Below are 18,900 nucleotides of genomic sequence, written 5' to 3' on the forward strand. Positions count from 1 at the left end.
CTACCTGTCTTTTCAAATGTTATGAAAATACTTTTTTGTATGTAATGAAAATGATTCAGGTCTTACTTCAAATAGTAATAAACAACATGAGAAATTGTTTTTTTTGAAACTTTGCATTTTTTTAATCTGTCAAAAATGAAGCATGCTCAATTAAATTAAATTGAAAACATTTTCAGCAAATAAGGGTGAATAATCACATGCATGTGGCATGTCATTTTAATTTAATTACTTCATTATTTTATGAGAAAACAAAAAACAGTGTTTATAGCAATTTGCATTTTTACACTCAATTCCATACTTTAGCACATTTTAGTAAAAGGTAATCTTGTGTTGTAAAAACGTTATCAGTAGGAATCAGAATCTGGTTATTGCTAAATAAGTTTTCGTTACAAGGAATTTTCTTTGGTAAATTGGTGCATAAACAAACTGTAAGAAAAAATAATTGAAATATTAAGAAATTCAAGAATAGGTAAACGTCGTTCTGTCTATGACTCGGCTGCTGTAAAAGTTACAGATCATTGGTCTTTAATCAGTAAGAAGCTTTTACTATAACTCAGTACATTCTATAGTACATATTTTGGTGCAGTTACTTTACTTGAGGAGCAGTTTATTGTCCTAATGGGATTATCATTCTGATGTATTGAGTCTCTTCTGACACACTTAATTATTATGCACATTTATAGATAGATGTACCTATTTAGGATATTTTGTTTTACATTTTGAAGTATAATGTGTTATTATATACCCCATCCATGCTAACTACCAATGTTGAACTATATTTCAGGAGCTAAGAGACTGACTTTGTAAAGAGCATACTCGTTTTTGGATAACAACACATGAATATACTTTTTACTGATGTCTTTTCAACAGTGATATATGAAATTATACAAAGAGATAACCAAATTCCCTCAGTAAAAATGTGATGAATTTGAATTTTCTAACTGGCTTTATCCTATGTTCACATTTGTGCTCTGGAAGTGTATGCCAATAAGTAGCCTACACTTAAAATAAGTTCATGCCTAGTTTGCATTATTTAAACATATATTTTAGAATTTTTCATTCTTTAACTGAGCAGGAGAAAACAAGCCTGGTTATTTATCTTCTTTATTTTCAGATCAAAATGTACAACTATATGAAGTTTGAAAAATAACTACAACAACATGATGAAAAACAGAGACTAAACACCACAGAGAAAACTACATGACCAGATAAAATCTTTAAAAAAGGTATGAATCAACATGAACAGTGAGGCTAAATATTGATTATATTGGCAACATGAATGCAACACAAAGACACAGAAACGGATATAAACCACATTTAATATCTGTGCAACTTTAAAACTTAAAACAAGAGAATGAAAGTGATGATTATGATTAAAAGTCTTATAAAGTCGCTTAAAACGTTAACACTACTCTAGTACTAGAACTACACAGTGGTTGTTATTTGAATATAATCTTTATGTGTTTTGATTAAACACATAAAGATTTTAAACTATTCCTATGTAGAAATGTGGAAATGTAAGACTGGTGGAATTCATTGAAAGTTTTCCATACAATTAAGAGATACTTGTGAATTACTTATATATTCCACAGATTAAGATGTACATTTTTCACATTAAAATAATCCAAACAGTTTAGGGCACAAACTGAAACTGAGGGCAGAACATACTAAATATTTTACTAAAGCAGAAAAGCTAGGAGAAAAGTTGAAAAAAGTATTTTGTTTATCTACCTTTCCGCCAATGTATCTAGTGAACCACTGAACTGAAATACCACGTAATACCACACCATAACTATCATATATACTGTAACTGAACATGATGTCACACCGCTTCTCTTTAGTGGTCCATTCACAAGATGTCATCAGATTTGTCACCTGTGACCCCAACACCTGTGGTCAGCCAGCGCTGCACGAGGGGAGAAGTAACTGCAAGAGAAGGGTTATTATTAATTGATAATACTGGTTTACAACAATGTGTTTTTTATATTGTTGTTTTTGGTAACTAGAATCTTCATTGTATTTCTCACGGCAATGATCACATTCACAAATATTGGTTTATTTGAAACTCACCTGCAGCTGGTTGTTTTTGTTTTTGTTGAGCTTGTCTTTGTCTTTCCTGACTTCTCTCCCTTCCGGCTGCAGAGATTGACAGCGCCGCCATCTTACACACACTGATTCTCTCCTTGTTGCCTCCGGCTCCGCTGCCTGTGCTCCTGATTGGCCGGTCGCTGCTGCTGATGACCCTCCCCCCAGTGCTTTTGGTCCCCCCTGACCCAGGGGAGCTGCTAATCCTTACAACCCCTCGGCTGCTAATTCTGTCACTGCTACCTCCGCTGCTGCATTTAGATGCACTCCCAGTGCTTCCCATGCCTCTTCCGCCAGCTGGTGAACTGCTCAGCCAACCAGGGCTCTGGGCTCGTTGGCTGTTGGTTGTTCCCCCTCCACCTGATCGCCCTGCACTACCTACTGTGCTCCTCCGTTCGTTGGCTGAGCTGTAAACTGGCTTTGAGTCGCCGCTGCCAGTGCTGCCGAATCTCCCATAGCTGCTGATCCTATGGCTCCCTGGTGAGCTGCTGAGTTTGCTTCCACTTCCTGAGCGACTCAAACTACCCCCACTACCTACGCTGCTACTGCGCCTAACAACACCACCCGAGAGCCTGCCACCACTACCAGTACTGCTGAGTCTTCGTGCAGTACTTGTGTAGCTACTTGGCGGACTGATGACTTTGCCAAAATTCGCTTTGACACTGACCCTGTCTGCATTAGTGGCACTACTCAAACGTCCAGTACACCCACCATAAACTCTCCACTCTCCACTATCTCCACTGCCAAGCCTCTGCTCTCTTGGTGGGCTTGTTGCTTGTTGCATTGCCATAAAATGGCTTTCTACGTTGTTTGCATTGGGTAAGGTATTGCTGCTTATACGTCCAGAACTCTGACCGTAGACTCTCCACTCGCCACTCCCTCTGAGACCAAATCTCCCTGTTCCTGGAGGACTTGTTGGAAGATGCATGGCAGTTGACTGGCTGTCCCTGCTCTGTGGGATGGGTACACTATCACTGCGTTTTAGACTGCGGCTGGAAACCATCCACTCGCCACTTCCAAACCTTCTTGTTTCTGGTGGACTTGTTGCAGGGATCATTCCTACTGACGGACTGTCTTGACTCCCTGTTCTCTGCAAGCTGCTTTCACGTCCAAGACTGCCTCCACAAACCCTCCATTCTCCATTCCCTCTATTTCCGAATCTTCCTTTTTCTGATGCACTTGTTGAAGGGTTTAAGGCAACTGATGGACCTTCTTCTTTCCTTTCACTTGGTAAGCAAGTGCCACCATCAAGGCTGCTCTTATGTCCAAGACTGCCACCATAAACTACCCACTCCTCACTTCCTCTACTGCCGAACCACCCTTTTTCTGACCAGCTTGCTACAGGGAGCGTGTTGCCTGACAGTTTTTCTTCTCTCCCTGTTCTGGGTAAGGTTGTACTTTTGCATTCAAGACTGCCACCATAAACCATCGAGTTTCCACTTCTCTGCCTAAAAGTTCCCTCTACCACAGCTTCTGCATTACCACTGACCCTACCTGATGAATTTGCAGCCACGCCACCAATACTACCTGCCAGATTACTTGACATAATACTACCTCCTGAATTATTAGCCGTATCGTAAAAGGTAGTTCCTTCATTTGCAGGGAGACTTACAAAGCTAGCTGACCTTACAAACACTTTTTGACTGTTACTTGTCTCCTTAGCACCCAGCCAATCATTGCTTTTCTGTCTCCTCCCTTTACCATCCATACTGGCTGTCTCTTTCTCGTCTACTGAGTCACACTTGCCTCCTTCCTTTAAATTCTGAACTTCTTTTTTATCTACAATGCGAGTTGTATCTTTGTTACTCTCCATGGGATTTCCCATATCTCTTACACTTTTACGATACAGACCTCCAAAACCATTCTCTTCCTCTTTGTCTGCTATGATACTACGACCACCTGGACTTCTAAACTCCATGCCTTCAAGACTGCTTGGACATGATTCAAAACACAAACTATCCTCATCTCTCACTGTAACGCTTACTTTATTACTTACCTCTTCTGGCAAAGTTTGATCTCTACTAAAGGACAGAGACTGGCCTTCCTCTTTTGTCGAGAGAACGTATTTCTCAACTGGTCTTACGTGTGCAATCGCCTCAGTTAGATTCTGACAGATTTCTTCGTGTTCTTCTTCTTGTTCTTCACCATTTGGACTCAGGCACACCTTAACCTCAACTGGACTCAAACATATGTCTGTGTCATTTGGACTCATAAGAGAATCAGGACTTTTAACATCTTCTTCTGGATCAACGGGGCAAAATACTTGATCTGTCATGCTCATTAACACCTCGGTCTCATCTGGGCTTAGAAATGTTTCTGGACTTAAGCATGCAAATGGCTTATTTGGACTCAGAATCTCCTCATGGTCGGATAAACACAAAGCCACACCAGAATCTGTTAAACTTAAAATTGACTTTCTTGACTTTGTGATACTCCTCACTGCTTCTTGGTCTGTTATATAAATGATATTGTTGTCTGACTCAGTAGGGTCCACCTTTTCCTCAAGGGTATCATGGAAACCCACAAAAAAGTTCCCTTCTAATTCAAGTTCCTTTGAAATCTCTGTACTTGGAGATTTACTCTCATTGTTGTATTTGCTGTCTTGGCCACCAGATGAAGCAATTGCATTACTGGACTGTATATCTGCTTCTGCCATGACTTTTCTGTGTTCACCATTCGATGCATTGGGGAATGTACCTTCTACTTTTACTACTTCTTCTTCTTTCTTTTCTTCTTTTTCTACATCCATGTCCTCGATCAGGATCATATCAACAGAGACCTTACCCTGACCCTCGTCAGACCCATGCATGTGAGATACAGAAACCACGGATGCTGTAACAACAACTTCACCCCCATCAGTATGAGTATCCAAACTCAAAGACACAACTTGTGCAGGACCTTTGTCTGTGCAATCTTTGGGAGCCCAGGTCATAGATTCAGGTTCTTTCTTTACATCTGCAGTGGTCTCTTTGCTGGGATCGGTTGTTGCAAAATGTGGTTCTTGCTTTGCTTCTGGTTCTGCACAAATAATGTTTTTTGGAACCTCTGTTTGTACGTGTGTCCCTGTTTTATCAACTGCGTTCGTTTGTTTATAAGGTTCTGTTTTTTTTTCAACAGCAGCACTCTTGGCAAAGTGTGTGTCAAGAACTAATGTGTTTTTTCCTTGTCGAGTATTAATCTCCACTTTAGAAGCAGTAATATCAGCTACTTCACTAGAGACCTTACCCTGATCCTCCTCAGATGTAAGAATGTGAGATACAGAAGCAAACAATGCTGTAACTGTAACTTTCCCTGCATCTTCTGCTTGATTCTTCAGACTTAAAGACACAACCTTTGTAGATTCTGGCTCTTTCTTTACCTCTGCATCAGCTCCTTTACTAGGTTCAGTTGATGCCAAATGCTGTTCTTGCTTCATGTCTGGTTCCACACAAGGAATGTTTTGAGGGACTTCTGTTTCAACATGGTTCCTTGTTTGATCAGCCTGCAAACCAGTTTTTGTGGTAGTTTGTTTAAAAGTAAAATCTTCTGGTTTTGCCAATGTCGTGTTTTCTTGTGTAGTAGTTATCTTCGGTGTAGAAGCTTTGCCACCAGCCCGTTCTTCTAATTCTTGGCTAATCTCAGTACTGACATTCGACGAGTTCTGCAGCTCACAATGTTTAGTATGGACTTTATCCTCCACAGAACTTCCCTTTCTGTTGACTGTTTTTGTGATGGTCATGGATTCACTCTCTGTTCTTTTAGTAAGAGCTCCTGTGCCCTGGTTTTCAGACTTGTGGAATGATCCTGTCAGATTTGAAGTGTTACTTGATCTTAATGGTGAGTTCTTTGATTGCTGTTGGATGACATTGTGTGTGTGGCCTCTAGAGACAGTTTGATCCCCCGTCATCCTGAGATTTCCACCCCGAATGCTTACTGTACCGTTTGGTATGATGTTTTTGTTGTAGGCAGGAGAGCTGGTTTTAGCACAGAACAATGAGACGTTAGCTGTAAAGTTTGTCTGTGGATTTGGAAACCTTTCAACGGGAAATACAAAGACAAAATATGAAAAAAATTACTTCAACGAACAACAAGGTTTGCAAAGTACGTTTCGAAAATGATATTATTGTATTAATGTCCTACCCTTGTTTACTCGATACATCCAGCAGCCCCCTGTAGTCCTTTATCTGGGTCTCCAGTCTGCTGTTAACCTCCAGCAGGGCCTGATGCTCTGCAGCCCGCTGAGCTGCAGATTGCAGCTTTGAGTCCAGGTATCTGCCAAGGACGTATGCTCTCTGCTCCAGGTCCACCAGCTGCAGGTCAAAGGACTCTGTCTGCTGTAGACTTGAGGCCTCCAACACCATGTTCTACAAATGCAGACAGATAGGGTCAGTGTTGAAATGTAGTGAAGTATAATTTTATTATTTTATATGATCTTTTCTGGACTAAAAATACTGCTGCAATATGTTGCATTTTACTGCTGTGGATGTTTTAAACTTCTTTATACTCTAATATAGTGTAAGCTAGTTTAGTCTGCAGCAATGCAACACTACTTCATCCGCAAACTGAAGAGAGCCCCCACACCCATCACGTTACATGCTGAACTCTCTGCCCTCCCTCCCACCTCTCCCCCCTGCCCCATTTGACCTGGATTTTAACAGTCCGCCCTACAAACACAGAGACAGAGACAGACAGACACTTTTTAACCAGACACTTTAACTACGCTGCTATTTGACAACCATTTGCACTAGTGTACATATTTTTACTGTAATATATTAATCTTCATCCATTTATAAGTGGCGTTTGTTTTTGTATATATACAGTATTGACCGTTGTGCCTTTAGATTGTTATTTTTTATTGATTCCTTTTACCTTGGGAATTTTTATATACATCTTATATCTTTGATTATGATGATGTTTGAAAACATCCCTTTTTTCAGCTTAGGCTGTCAGCTTTCACGATGCATTTTCCAGTAGATCGAAGACACTTTTTAAAGATGTTGTGGGTATTCTCTGCGAATTTTTGTGGAAATTGTAATGTTTATATCCTAATCACAGTCTCTCATCAACTACATTTTTACACAGTACTAATGATTTCACTTCAAGTGTCTCTAACCAGATCCTGCAGCTGTGTGAGCTCCTCCTCCAGACCTCCTGCGGTTCTCCTCAGCTCCTCAACCTCGGCCTGGACGACCGCTGACCCTGCTCGAGGCTCAAAGGTTACTGCCGGAGAACTCCGCATAGACACCTGAACACACACACCTGACATTAAAAACTTGCTAACCCTTTATAATAACCCTTGTTAATGAAAAAGTACTTATTTCATTTTTTAACAGTAAAGTAAGTATAAGCCCAAGTTTTGTTAACTAGCAAGTTAGTATTTATTAAAATCGTTATTACAAACTGGTAACATTAAAGTTACACAAATTTGCAGATATAAAAATATATACTTTTTATACTATTTTGATCAATCAATTAATCATTCAAGATATTTTAGATGCAAACTTTTCAGAAAATGTTGTTTTCAGATTCTGAGAATGTTTCATTATTTTTCTATATTTTATAAAGCAACCATTTAATCTGGGAAACAAATGGTATATTAGTTTGTAGTAAAATTAAAAAGCAACTTCTTTTTAGAAATGTTGCATCTTGGGTTTAGGCCGGTTTGGCCGGTGCTGCAGATGGTGGTTTACCTGGGTGTTGGAGCACTGCTTCTTGTGGAGCAGGCTCTCACTGGCCCTCCTCAGGTGCTCCAGCTGCTGCATCAGATCTGATGACCCCGCCGTCTGCATCTCCACAGCCACACCCCCTGATGCCTGGGCGAAGAGACCCTGCGTGTCCTGGACAGGTGGACAAGAAACAGAAGGTATATGTTCATGTGAATAATCTATGACACACCTGGCTCTGATATATTATAAACAGACTTTGTGAGATTGTATTCTGATTTTATATTTGTGTATATATAGGTACTTGTGAATAAATAATGCATTGTAGAATTTTTATATTGCATTTCAAATATACTGCCGGGCCAAAAAAACGTTCACCACCTGGATTTAACTAAGCAAATAGGTAAGAGCCTCCCATTGGATAATTACTGCATGGGTGATTATGTTTCAGCTGGCAACAAGTTATTAACCCTAACTGATGCAGTGAGTAGCTTCTCATTTGTTAAACAGTCATGTCGAAAGACATATCCTGTGGTCGTGGAAAATATGTTAATCTGTTTCAGAAGGGTCAGATTTGGTCAAAACTGGAAGGACAGTGGGGAAACATCATCTTCCAGGAAGGAATGTGGCCGGAAAAAAATCTTGAATGATTGTGATCAGCGATCACTTAAACCAGGGGTGCCCAAATACTTCCCGATGGAGGGCCAAAATTGAACGTGAGGGGAGGGCCGAGGGCCAAAATGATAATTTTGCAGTACATTAAGTGTGCGGTAAATATATGAGTGCAGTACATTACGTGTGTAAGTTAAGCATACGTGTGCAAAATAAACACTATATCACAAAGTCATTTTGAAAAATGAATTGCACTGTTTATTGTGCTTCACATTTAGGTCAATAACATTTCATAACATCGATCTGGCTTCTTTAAATTAAAAAAATAACTGAAGCACTATGAAATATTTGTGGACAGGTGTGGAACATTACCAGTCCTTGGGCCTACCATACTCCCAGGTGACACAATGGGGGCCTAGGGCAGGCCTACATATTCTGCCTGTAGTAGTCCAATCAGTGGGAAACATGAAGCCTGTTCTTGGTTTTTAAAAGCCTCTCAATATCAGGTTCAAGCTGACTAACTGACAAAGTGAGAATGTCATGTAGGTGAGAGTCAGATAAAGCATTCCTCAGTTTGGACTTGTTAAGATTCATAAGGCTGAAAGCCTGCTCACAGACATAAGTACTTCCAAAGAGGGATAACATAACCTGGGCATGTTTGCGGATCTTGCCATATCTGTGTGCGGGAATAGACCTGTAAAAATCTTGTAAGGAAAGCTCTCTGAACCTGCTATGGAGGTCTGAATCAGACTGAAGTTCCATAAGTTCCATTTGAAGCTCCTCACTGACTGCATCCACATAGCCCGAGTGGCATTTTCTTGTGCAGTCGACGGCTGAAGTAGAGTTCGCTGCTGGGTGGTTAGCTTTGTTAGCAAGTCTGCTAACTTGACCTTGCGATGTTCTCCAGTGTACTTTGCGAACTCAGCCGCATGCTTAGTTAGATAGTGACGGCGAATGTTGTATTCCTTTGAAACAGCGACCCTCTGCTTACATACCAGACACACTGCATTGGAATCTACCTCGGTAAAAAAATAGTCCTGTTCCCAAGTTTTTTTAAATTTTCGTTTGTCTGTGTGCCACAGCCTACTACGCTCCATCCTTGAATCCTCTCACTCACTAGTCTTGGGCGTTATCGGATAGCTAGGAGCTGACTGGAGCTCAACAGCGCCATCCTATGGCAATATTTGGTAGTGCGCCAATAAATAATTTTCAACGAGAGCTTTTGATCGTTTATGGTGGGACAGTGCGGGAAGGCACGGGCCAAATATAATCGGTCGCGGGCCAAGTTTGGCCCGCGGGCCCCAATTTGGGCAGCCATGACTTAAACGTTTGGTGAAATCAAATGGTAGAAAAACAACAGTAGAACTCACAGCTATGTTTAATAGTGAAAGTAAGAGCATTTCTACACACACAATGCAAAGGGAACTCAAGGGATTGGGACTAAACAGCTGTGTAGCCATAAGAAAAGCACTATTCAGTGAGGATAATCGGAAAAAACTGATTCAATTTGCTAGGGAGCATAAAGATTGGACTCCAATGGAAGAAGGTCATGTGGTCTGATGAGTCCAGATTTACCCTGTTCCAGAGTGATGGGAGCATCAGGGTAAGAAGAGAGGCGGCTGAAGTGATGCACCCATCATGCCTAGTGCCTACTGTTCAAGCCTGTAGGGGGCAGTGCTATGTCAGTGCTAAGTCTCTTCGCTCAGGTGTATTTCCACAGGCCCTGAAAACTGCAGTAATTAAACCGCTCTTAAAAAAGAATAATCTAGATGCTTCAGTAATGAATAATTACAGGCCCATATCAAACCTCCCATTTTTAGGTAAAATCATTGAAAAAGTAGTTTTTAAACAACTGAGTCATTTCTTGGATGTAAATAATTGTTTTGATGTGTTCCAGTCAGGCTTTCGACCGCACCACAGCACTGAGACTGCTCTTGTTAAGGTCTTTAATGACATCCACTTAAACACAGACAGTGGCAGAATCTCAGTGTTAGTATTATTTGATCTCAGCGCTGCATTTGACACTGTTGACCGCAACATATTACTGGACCGACTAGAAAACTGGTTGGGACTTTCGGCAACAGTTCTGAATTGGTTTGAATCTTACTTAAAGGACAGGAAACACTTTGTTTCTATAGGCAGTTACACATCAGAGCTGACAAATATGACATGTGGGGTTCCTCAAGGCTCCATCTTGGGGCCTCCTCTCTTTAACATCTACATGCTACCACTGGCTCAGATAATGAAAAGCAATAAAACAAGTTACCATAGCTATGCAGATGATACACACATTTACATAACCATTTCACCAGGAGACTATGCTCCAATTAAAACACTGAGTAAGTACATTGAACAAATCAATGACTGGATGAGTCAGAACTTTCTCCAATTAAACAAAGACAAAAGGAGGAACAACAAAAAGTCAGTACTGAGCTTCAGTCAGGAATGTTCAAAAAAACAGCTAACGCCAGAAACCTAGGTGTAGTCATGGACTCTGACCTGAATTTCAACAGTCACATTAAAACAATCACTAAGTCCGCCTACTGTCACTAACACTACGAAAGTGGATCACATCACTCCAGTTCTGAGGTCTTTACACTGAGAGAGTGGATCACATCAGTCCAGTTCTGAAGTCTTTACACTGAGAGAGTGGATCACATCAGTCCAGTTCTGAAGTCTTTACACTGAGAGAGTGGATCACATCACTCCAGTTCTGAAGTCTTTACACTGAGAGAGTGGATCACATCAGTCCAGTTCTGAGGTCTTTACACTGAGAGAGTGGATCACATCACTCCAGTTCGGAAGTCTTTACACTGGCTTCCTCTCTGTCAGAGAACTGATTTCAAAGTTCTGCTGCTGGTTTATAAAGCATTGAATGGTTTAGGCCCAAAATACATTTGTGATCTCCTGCTACATTATGAACCATCCAGAACTCTCAGGTCTTCTGGGACGGGTCAACTTTCTGTCCCCAGACTTAGAACTAAACAAGGAGAAGCAGCGTTCAGTGATTATTCTCCACATATCTGGAACAAACTCCCAGAACCCTGCAGGGCCGCTGCTACTCTTACTACTTTTAAATCCAGGCTGAAAACATTTCTTTCTGCCGCTGCTTTTAATTGAACTGTTCTGATCTAACATTGCACTGTGACTTTTATTCATGTACATTATACCTGTTGTGTTTATTTTATAGTCTTTGCTTTTAAATGCCTTTTTATAATGTGTTTCTGCTGCACTACTTCTAACAGCTCTTAATGTCTTTCATTATTGCAAAGCATCTTGAATTGCCTTGTGTTGAAAGGTGCTATACAAATAAACTTGATCTGGGGTTGCTGCAGTTGGTCTGGTCTAGGTTCAGCAACGTGCCCAAAGAATGAGGTCAGCTGACTACCTGAATATACTGAATGACCAGGTTATTCCATCAATGGACTTTTTTCTTCCCTGATGGCACGGGCATGTTCCAAGATGACAATGCCAGGATCCATCGGGCTTAAACTGTGAAAGAGTGGTTCAGGGAGCATGAGACATCATTTCACACATGGATTGGCCCCCACAGAGTCCAGACCTGAACCCGATTGAGAATCTTTGGGATGTGCTGGAGAAGACTTTGCACAGTGGTCCGAATCTCCCGAAGCTTGTGGAAACGATGCCACAGCGAATGCGTGCCGTAATCAAAGCTAAAGGCGGTCCAACGAATATTAGAGTGTGACCTTTTTTTTGGCCAGGCAGTATGTTTTACAATGCATCACTATCTTCATCTTATGCATAACACTATTTTTTATAACCATCACTACCTTTTTTATAATGCATTATGTCCTTTTAAGAATACGTGGTATTCTTTTAAAATATAATAACAATCTAAATATGATGCATTACATTATTTTTTTTGTTGACTACTAACTTTTTGTAATGCATCACCATCTTATAATCATGCAGTAAAATTATTTTAGTAAATTATTTTTAAAAATTGTCTTTTATAACTCATCATGTTTCTTAATCCTAACATAATGTGTATAATTCTTCTTTAAAATGTGTATTATATATATATATGAAATATATATACAGTAATTAATACTAAAAAGCCAGTGAATAAGCAGCTGTCATTACATTTTACATTTCTGACCTCAAAAGTCATAATAGACTGCTTTATGATGTGGTCTAATGGTTCTGGAACATTATCAATATTTACTTATGAATGCTTGACACCATAATTAAAAAGATCTATATGATTGTAATCCATTAAAAGTAGGTTTATAATATATTATAGACATACTGATTCTGATAAGACATGGGCATCATAGAAAGGGTTACCTTGATTTTAATTGGGAAAAAAAAACTTGAATTTAATTGTATTGCATGGTGGGGTTACCTGCCGGTGTAATGCATGGTGTTGTTACCTGCCGGTGTAATGCATGGTGTTGTTACCTGCCGGTGTAATGCATGGTGTTGTTACCTGCTGGTGTAATGCATGGTGTTGTTACCTGCTGGTGTAATGCATGGTGTTGTTACCTGCCGGTGTAATGCATGGTGTTGTTACCTGCCGGTGTATTGCATGGTGTTGTTACCTGCTGGTGTATTGCATGGTGTTGTTACCTGCTGGTGTATTGCATGGTGTTGTTACCTGCTGGTGTAATGCATGGTGTTGCATGGTGTTGTTACCTGCTGGTGTAATGCATGGTGTTGTTACCTGCCGGTGTAATGCATGGTGTTGTTACCTGCCGGTGTAATGCATGGTGTTGTTACCTGCCGGTGTAATGCATGGTGTTGTTACCTACTGGTGTAATGCATGGTGTTGTTACCTGCCGGTGTAATGCATGGTGTTGTTACCTGCTGGTGTAATGCATGGTGTTGTTACCTGCTGGTGTATTGCATGGTGTTGTTACCTGCTGGTGTAATGCATGGTGTTGCATGGTGTTGTTACCTGCTGGTGTAATGCATGGTGGTGTTACCTGCTGGTGTATTGCATGGTGTTGTTACCTGCTGGTGTAATGCATGGTGGTGTTACCTGCTGGTGTATTGCATGGTGTTGTTACCTGCTGGTGTAATGCATGGTGTTGCATGGTGTTGTTACCTGCCAGTGTAATGCATGGTGGTGTTACCTGCTGGTGTAATGCATGGTGTTGTTACCTGCTGGTGTAATGCATGGTGTTGTTACCTGCTGGTGTAATGCATGGTGTTGTTACCTGCTGGTGTAATGCATGGTGGTGTTACCTGCCGGTGTGATGCATGGTGCTGTTACCTGCCGGTGTTGTTGCTGCAGCTCCATCAGGTGCTGTGTGAGGTCTCTCAGCAGTTTGTGGAGCTCTGGCAGAGTGTGCAGCCGCAGCCCCTCCTGCAGCAGCCTCAGGTCACCGAGCTCTGCCTCCACACTTCCACGACGCTCACGCTCCTTATCACACCTGCTCACACAGCAGCGCATGATGGGAAATCTCTACATGTGCATGTGTTAGAGTTGTGTGGATAACTGTTCAAACCTGAACTCCTTTAATTTTGTATCAATCAGAATCAAGAAAACTGCATTTGTCCTGGATTAAAATTGCATTTTGTGATCAAAGGAAGAAATATATTAGCAATATTTATATAAAGAAAAAAATATGCATATTGTTCTAACATACATAACAACAATATGTATGTTGAAATATAATATATGAATGGATATTAATAATGATATTATCAATCCTGTGTTTCCTAAATATAAATTAACACAATTGTATTTTATTTTTCTTCAAATAAAAAAGGTAATGCTGGGATATAGTTTAAATGTTTACACCTTTTAACTTAATAACCTGTGGGAACCCGTGATCTACAGCACGCTTTTGAAGTAAAAACATTAGTTGGTATTTTTAAATGTTCAGTAGGGTTACAACTAACACATATTCTAATCATGGATTGATCTGAAGATTATTCTCTAGAAATTGGTGGTTTGTAAAATCTCAGAAAAAGTAAAAGAAACTCCAAGGTGATGTCTTGAAATGTCCAAAATATTCGCTTTATGTGATATGAATAAGACAAAAGCAGCATATCACTATATTGAAAAAGCCGAAAAAGTCCTTTAAAGAATGAAAATTAACTTACATTTGAATGTTTATTGATTCATTGATCAATGAATCATTGCACCTTTAGTGTTATTTTCATGTACCTGGAGCTGAAGTCGAAGGCGTCGAGCTCTGCACCGAGCAGCTGCAGCTTCACCTGAGCCTGGGCCGAGAGACAATCACTGATCTGAGAGCGAGAGCGAGAGTAATCAACTATACATTGTAATTTCACATAAAACGTAACATTACATTTAATTTACCTGAGGCTTTTATCCAAAGCAACTTACTATACTACTACTATAACTGCAATCAACCGTACAGATACTAAATTAAGAACATCACGCAACCTGCATGTACATAGTCTGTAAATAAGTCAAAAAATAATCATTTAGGAATTGCTTGTCATGACTTGGGACTTAATCTGGGTCGAGACAAATTGGTCTTGAATTGGGATGTCTTCTGATAGGGACCTCATTTTGGGTTATTAGTATTGATTTGAGGATTGGGTTGCTTAGTTTTAATTGGGCCATGACCTAAGCTGCAGTCACATGACAAGCAGCGAAATTGCCGTGCACTGGCATTGTCGTGTTTCTATGACAAAAGTGCCGCCGCACGACAAGTTGGAAGCGTTAACATCTGTGTCCCGCACCACACTCAAAGTTCAGAATATTTCAACTTTGACCTTGTTTACAGCTGACCTATTGATGCGCAACAAATCAGATGACATCTGTGTGTCGCGTCGCAAGCTAGCAGAGGAGGTAACCATAGAAACGGTCCCCTATTTGACTGTTTTTCAACAATATACTATAGGTGTCAGATGTACACAAAACATGTCTCTGAAGTGCTGGCTCGAAATACCAAACAGACCATTGTAGCATGTAAACCCCCTCTGTTTCAGCCCTGTTCCACAAGTGCTGATTCTGGGTCTGTAGCTTTAAATGCTAATGAGCTGCTGCTGGCCACGCCCCTCTGAGAGATGATTGGTTTAAAAAACACAATGCTGCTCTAGGAGGAGATTCAGGTGATTAGGTGGGTGGGTGTTACCTTGATTGGTTATTGGATGGCTAGTGGTTGCACAACCCCAAAATACATTGTGACATCAGAAAGTGGCCAAACCTGATCAGCTCATTTTCAGACAGGTTTTTATAGAGATGGATCAGGACAAAGAGACAGAATATTTTTTCCTGATTTTGCACAATAGGTGACCTATAGAGTCACTAACTGCAAGGCTCTACGCCCAACCTAACAGTAAGAAAGGGCAAATTGCATATCATGTGAAGGCAGCTTAAGGACTCAAAGGTCATTTTAGAAGAATTTCTGAGTGTTATTAGAAATGATGGTCCCATTCTTGGTAAAATAGACAATAAGTTTGCTTTGACTTGGGACGACTGGAGATGGACTAGTTTATTTTAAATTGGGACTCGAGTTTTGATTTTTGTCTTGATTTTCAGACGTATTGGTCTTGATTCAAGCATTTGTAGGATTTGTTGGTGATAAATACTAGTAATAATAATAATAATTTTAGACTGTATTTCAACTCGATGTTGTGATTTGTTGGTTTTAATTTTTGTGTTTGCTTCTGACCTGATTTGGGGAATTGTTCCTGATTTTGGACATGAATTACTGACTTGGTATTGACTTGGGGACATATTTAAGTTGAATTGGGACTTGAAAGCCAGCTCATGATACTGGGTATCGTCTTGACTCTGTCCTCTGGCAGCAGAAACTAAAACTACAATTACAGTATAAATCACAGTCAACGTGTGTGGTGATTATAGACATCAGATTTAAAGAGGTCTGTCCAATTAATAAGCTTATAATAGGTGAAGTGGTTAAATTATTGCTTGAAAAAGGGAAAACCCCTCCAAAACCACAGTTAATTTGCTACAAAAAGTTATAAAACTGTGGTAAAAATGGGTCAAAATGATTAAAAAACATTGATGAATGTGACTTATATTAATAAGTTAATATACGTAAACAGTTCTCACACTTACCCCACCTCTTCAGCTCGTTCTTTGATAAATGATCAGGTCTTGTTGAATTCAAGAGAGCTCAAGTTTAATCTTTGACATTTGAATCGTGGCATTTTAGAGTCAGTCTCGTCTCAACCTGTATAACCTTTAAACAGAAGCAAAACTTCCTGACGAGTCAGCGCCGCAGGAAGAAGCTACACCTCCATTCCCCTGCAAGCTGCATCAGGCCTGACTTTGGCATTTACCTCATTTAAACAGATTTTTACTTGGCATTTACTGATTGTAATTTGGCTCAATTTATTTTTAGTTGCTTTTGACTGGTCTGTATTAGGTCCTTATGTGATATTTCTTTCATCTTTGCCTCGTCTTAAAATGATTTGTACTTCTTTTATGGGCTTTCACATCTGGTCTTTATTTGACCTTTACCTGGCCTGTAATCGGCCTATGTTTGGCTTGTATCTCTTTTTCTCCACTTTATTTGGCCTTCATCTTGTTGTTGTCATGTTATTTTATTTATTCCATTTCAATTTGTTTTTAAAACGTTTTTTTGCAATTCATATATTGTTAGCATATTTTCTTTACTTTTTTCTTTTTTGGGTTTCTTATGGTAGTTAATGGATTAGATCAGACTGCTGTTGTTGTTCTTTGATTGGTTCATGAGTGTTCTCTCTGTGTCACCTGATCCTGCAGCAGGGACACTGCCTTCAGGTGTCCGTCCAGCTGACTCAGCTCTTGGGGACACTTCCTGTCCAGCTCCTCCTGGATTTGATGCTCCAGCCCCTGATTGGCCACCTCCAGACTCTGGACCTGCATCCACCAATCAGAGGTGACAACCAATGCTATTTAATATCATTGTGTTAATTAAACAATGTGAAGTTGTTGTTCATTACAGACAATGTCACAGCCTTGTGGAATCCAATGAAGGAAAATAATGAAATCACAGAATGGAAAGATTTTTTTGACCAATAGTTCCCAACTTTCTGGCTTCTTTAAATCAAACCATCTCAAGTTTTACAACACGCATCACATGAGCGATTTTGCATTCTTGCACTTCTTCTTTATGTTAATTTTTAGAGGAATGAACTGGCTAAAGAAACAGCAAAACGCAAGGAAATTTAAACAGAAAACTAACTTAAATAAAAGAGATTATAAAATAAACACAAATTAGTTTAAGTTTAAGCTTAAGTTCAAAAGAAAAAAACTGCAGAACCTGTATTGCTGTGAACCATAATGTAGCAAAGCCATAGCAAACGTTTCCATCGCAAAAATTAGAGAAAACAAATAGAGAAAATGAAAAACTGAATGTATTTAGTATAGCAATCCATTCAATTAATAATTTGATGTAAAAAAAACTAACTTTGAACTAAAATGTTGTCAATTGTTCGCTGTTGTTCTATCGATGATGAACACAACTGGGGGGGATTTACCACATGCATTAAAAGAAAATGTAAAGAGAAAACGAATAACTCATAAAACCAGTGTTTCAGGCTATTCAAAACTCCATTGCTAGTTTTAAGTTCTTTTACTTTTTAAAGAATTTTGGTATCAGAAAATAAACAACTGTGCTCAGTTGAAGAACAACTCAATTGACAAAAAATTGGTACTTCTATGCTATCCTTCCCCTTTAAAACAATAATTGCAAAACACTTATAAATCTTAATGCTTAAAGTTGTTTTGCTGCTGCGGCGAGATACGTCAGAGATAAGAGTGGGAAGGTTTTTTGAATATTTCCGCCTGGAGCATAAAAAAATCAGCTATTTTAATGTTCACATGCTTTTCAAACAGTAATGAACCATCAGTTATCAGTTAAATGTTGGTGTTTCTGTGCTGCTGCTGCTGCTGCTGCTGCTGCTGCTGCTGCTGCTGCTGCTGCTGCTGGATCCAAAATGTTGTTTTATTTTCATCTCACGCATCTCCTACCTGCTGCAGGTATGAGGCCATCCTCCTGTTGAGCTGCTGCATGGTGAGCCTCTCTCTGGACAGACAGAAACTCCTGCTGCTGTCCGGAGCCCCAGCTGCAGGAGCCGTGCTGTAATGCACCACAACTCCAGGTCCATGATGAACACGGTAACCCACACAGGCATGGGTTGCTCTGCCTGCACGAAGAACCTGTATCATCTCACTTCTCAATTGTGTTCACTTCTGGATATGACATTTAAACTCATCTATCCTCCCTGCTCCTTTAAAGTGTTTTTTCTCTGGTGTGAAGGTTAGTGTCTCATTCTTATACTGCACATCTAAATCTGTTCTTTCAGCAGCTGTCTACACTCCAGTCTTTGTATGTGAAGAGCTTCCATCGCAGGTATGTCAGGACTTGATGGAGCTCAGGTTTAATCATCCTAACCTTTAAATCGTGACATTTAGAACAGGTTCCAGCAAAGCAGCCCCTCCCCTTATTAGCTTATTTGAGTGTAAAGTTTGTGAGAAAACGACATTCAGGTTTTCACTTGCCCTGTAGATGTTCTGGATCATTGTGTTGTGTAACCTGAGGGCCAAAGGACAACTGTCAGATCATATTTAATGTGAACATCTGGTTGTAGAAAGGTGTGGAAAGGA

General features: G+C 40.0%; 1 protein-coding gene across 1 annotated transcript; it reads right to left on the reverse strand.

Annotated features, from left to right (window-relative positions):
• Window positions 1–1,090: 1,090 nt before the first annotated feature.
• Window positions 1,091–18,583, reverse strand: LOC134877992 (uncharacterized). The gene is made up of 9 exons (XM_063903729.1): window positions 18,265–18,583; window positions 17,023–17,151; window positions 14,476–14,558; window positions 13,576–13,735; window positions 7,755–7,901; window positions 7,178–7,309; window positions 6,205–6,428; window positions 2,071–6,098; window positions 1,091–1,926 (listed from the first exon to the last, which is right to left on the reverse strand). The coding sequence occupies exons 1-9, from the start codon at window positions 18,460–18,462 to the stop codon at window positions 1,850–1,852; spliced, it is 5,178 nt and encodes a 1,725-aa protein (XP_063759799.1). The 5' UTR covers window positions 18,463–18,583; the 3' UTR covers window positions 1,091–1,849.
• Between the last annotated feature and the right edge of the window lie 317 nt (window positions 18,584–18,900).

Source organism: Eleginops maclovinus, chromosome 16 (genome assembly GCF_036324505.1).
Source record: "Eleginops maclovinus isolate JMC-PN-2008 ecotype Puerto Natales chromosome 16, JC_Emac_rtc_rv5, whole genome shotgun sequence".
Classification (NCBI taxonomy): Eukaryota; Metazoa; Chordata; class Actinopteri; order Perciformes; family Eleginopidae; genus Eleginops; species Eleginops maclovinus.

What these genes read in the sequence shown, in the direction of transcription:
- LOC134877992 (XM_063903729.1), bottom strand. Translation starts at nt 18,462, where the DNA reads ATGATACAGGTTCTTCGTGCAGGCAGAGCAACCCATGCCTGTGTGGGT. An exon ending in TGGCCTCATACCTGCAGCAG is followed by an intron (nt 17,152 to 18,264) that starts GTAGGAGATGCG and finishes TGGTGGATGCAG; the next exon opens with GTCCAGAGTCTGGAGGTGGC. An exon ending in ACAAAAACAACCAGCTGCAG is followed by an intron (nt 1,927 to 2,070) that starts GTGAGTTTCAAA and finishes CTTCTCTTGCAG; the next exon opens with TTACTTCTCCCCTCGTGCAG.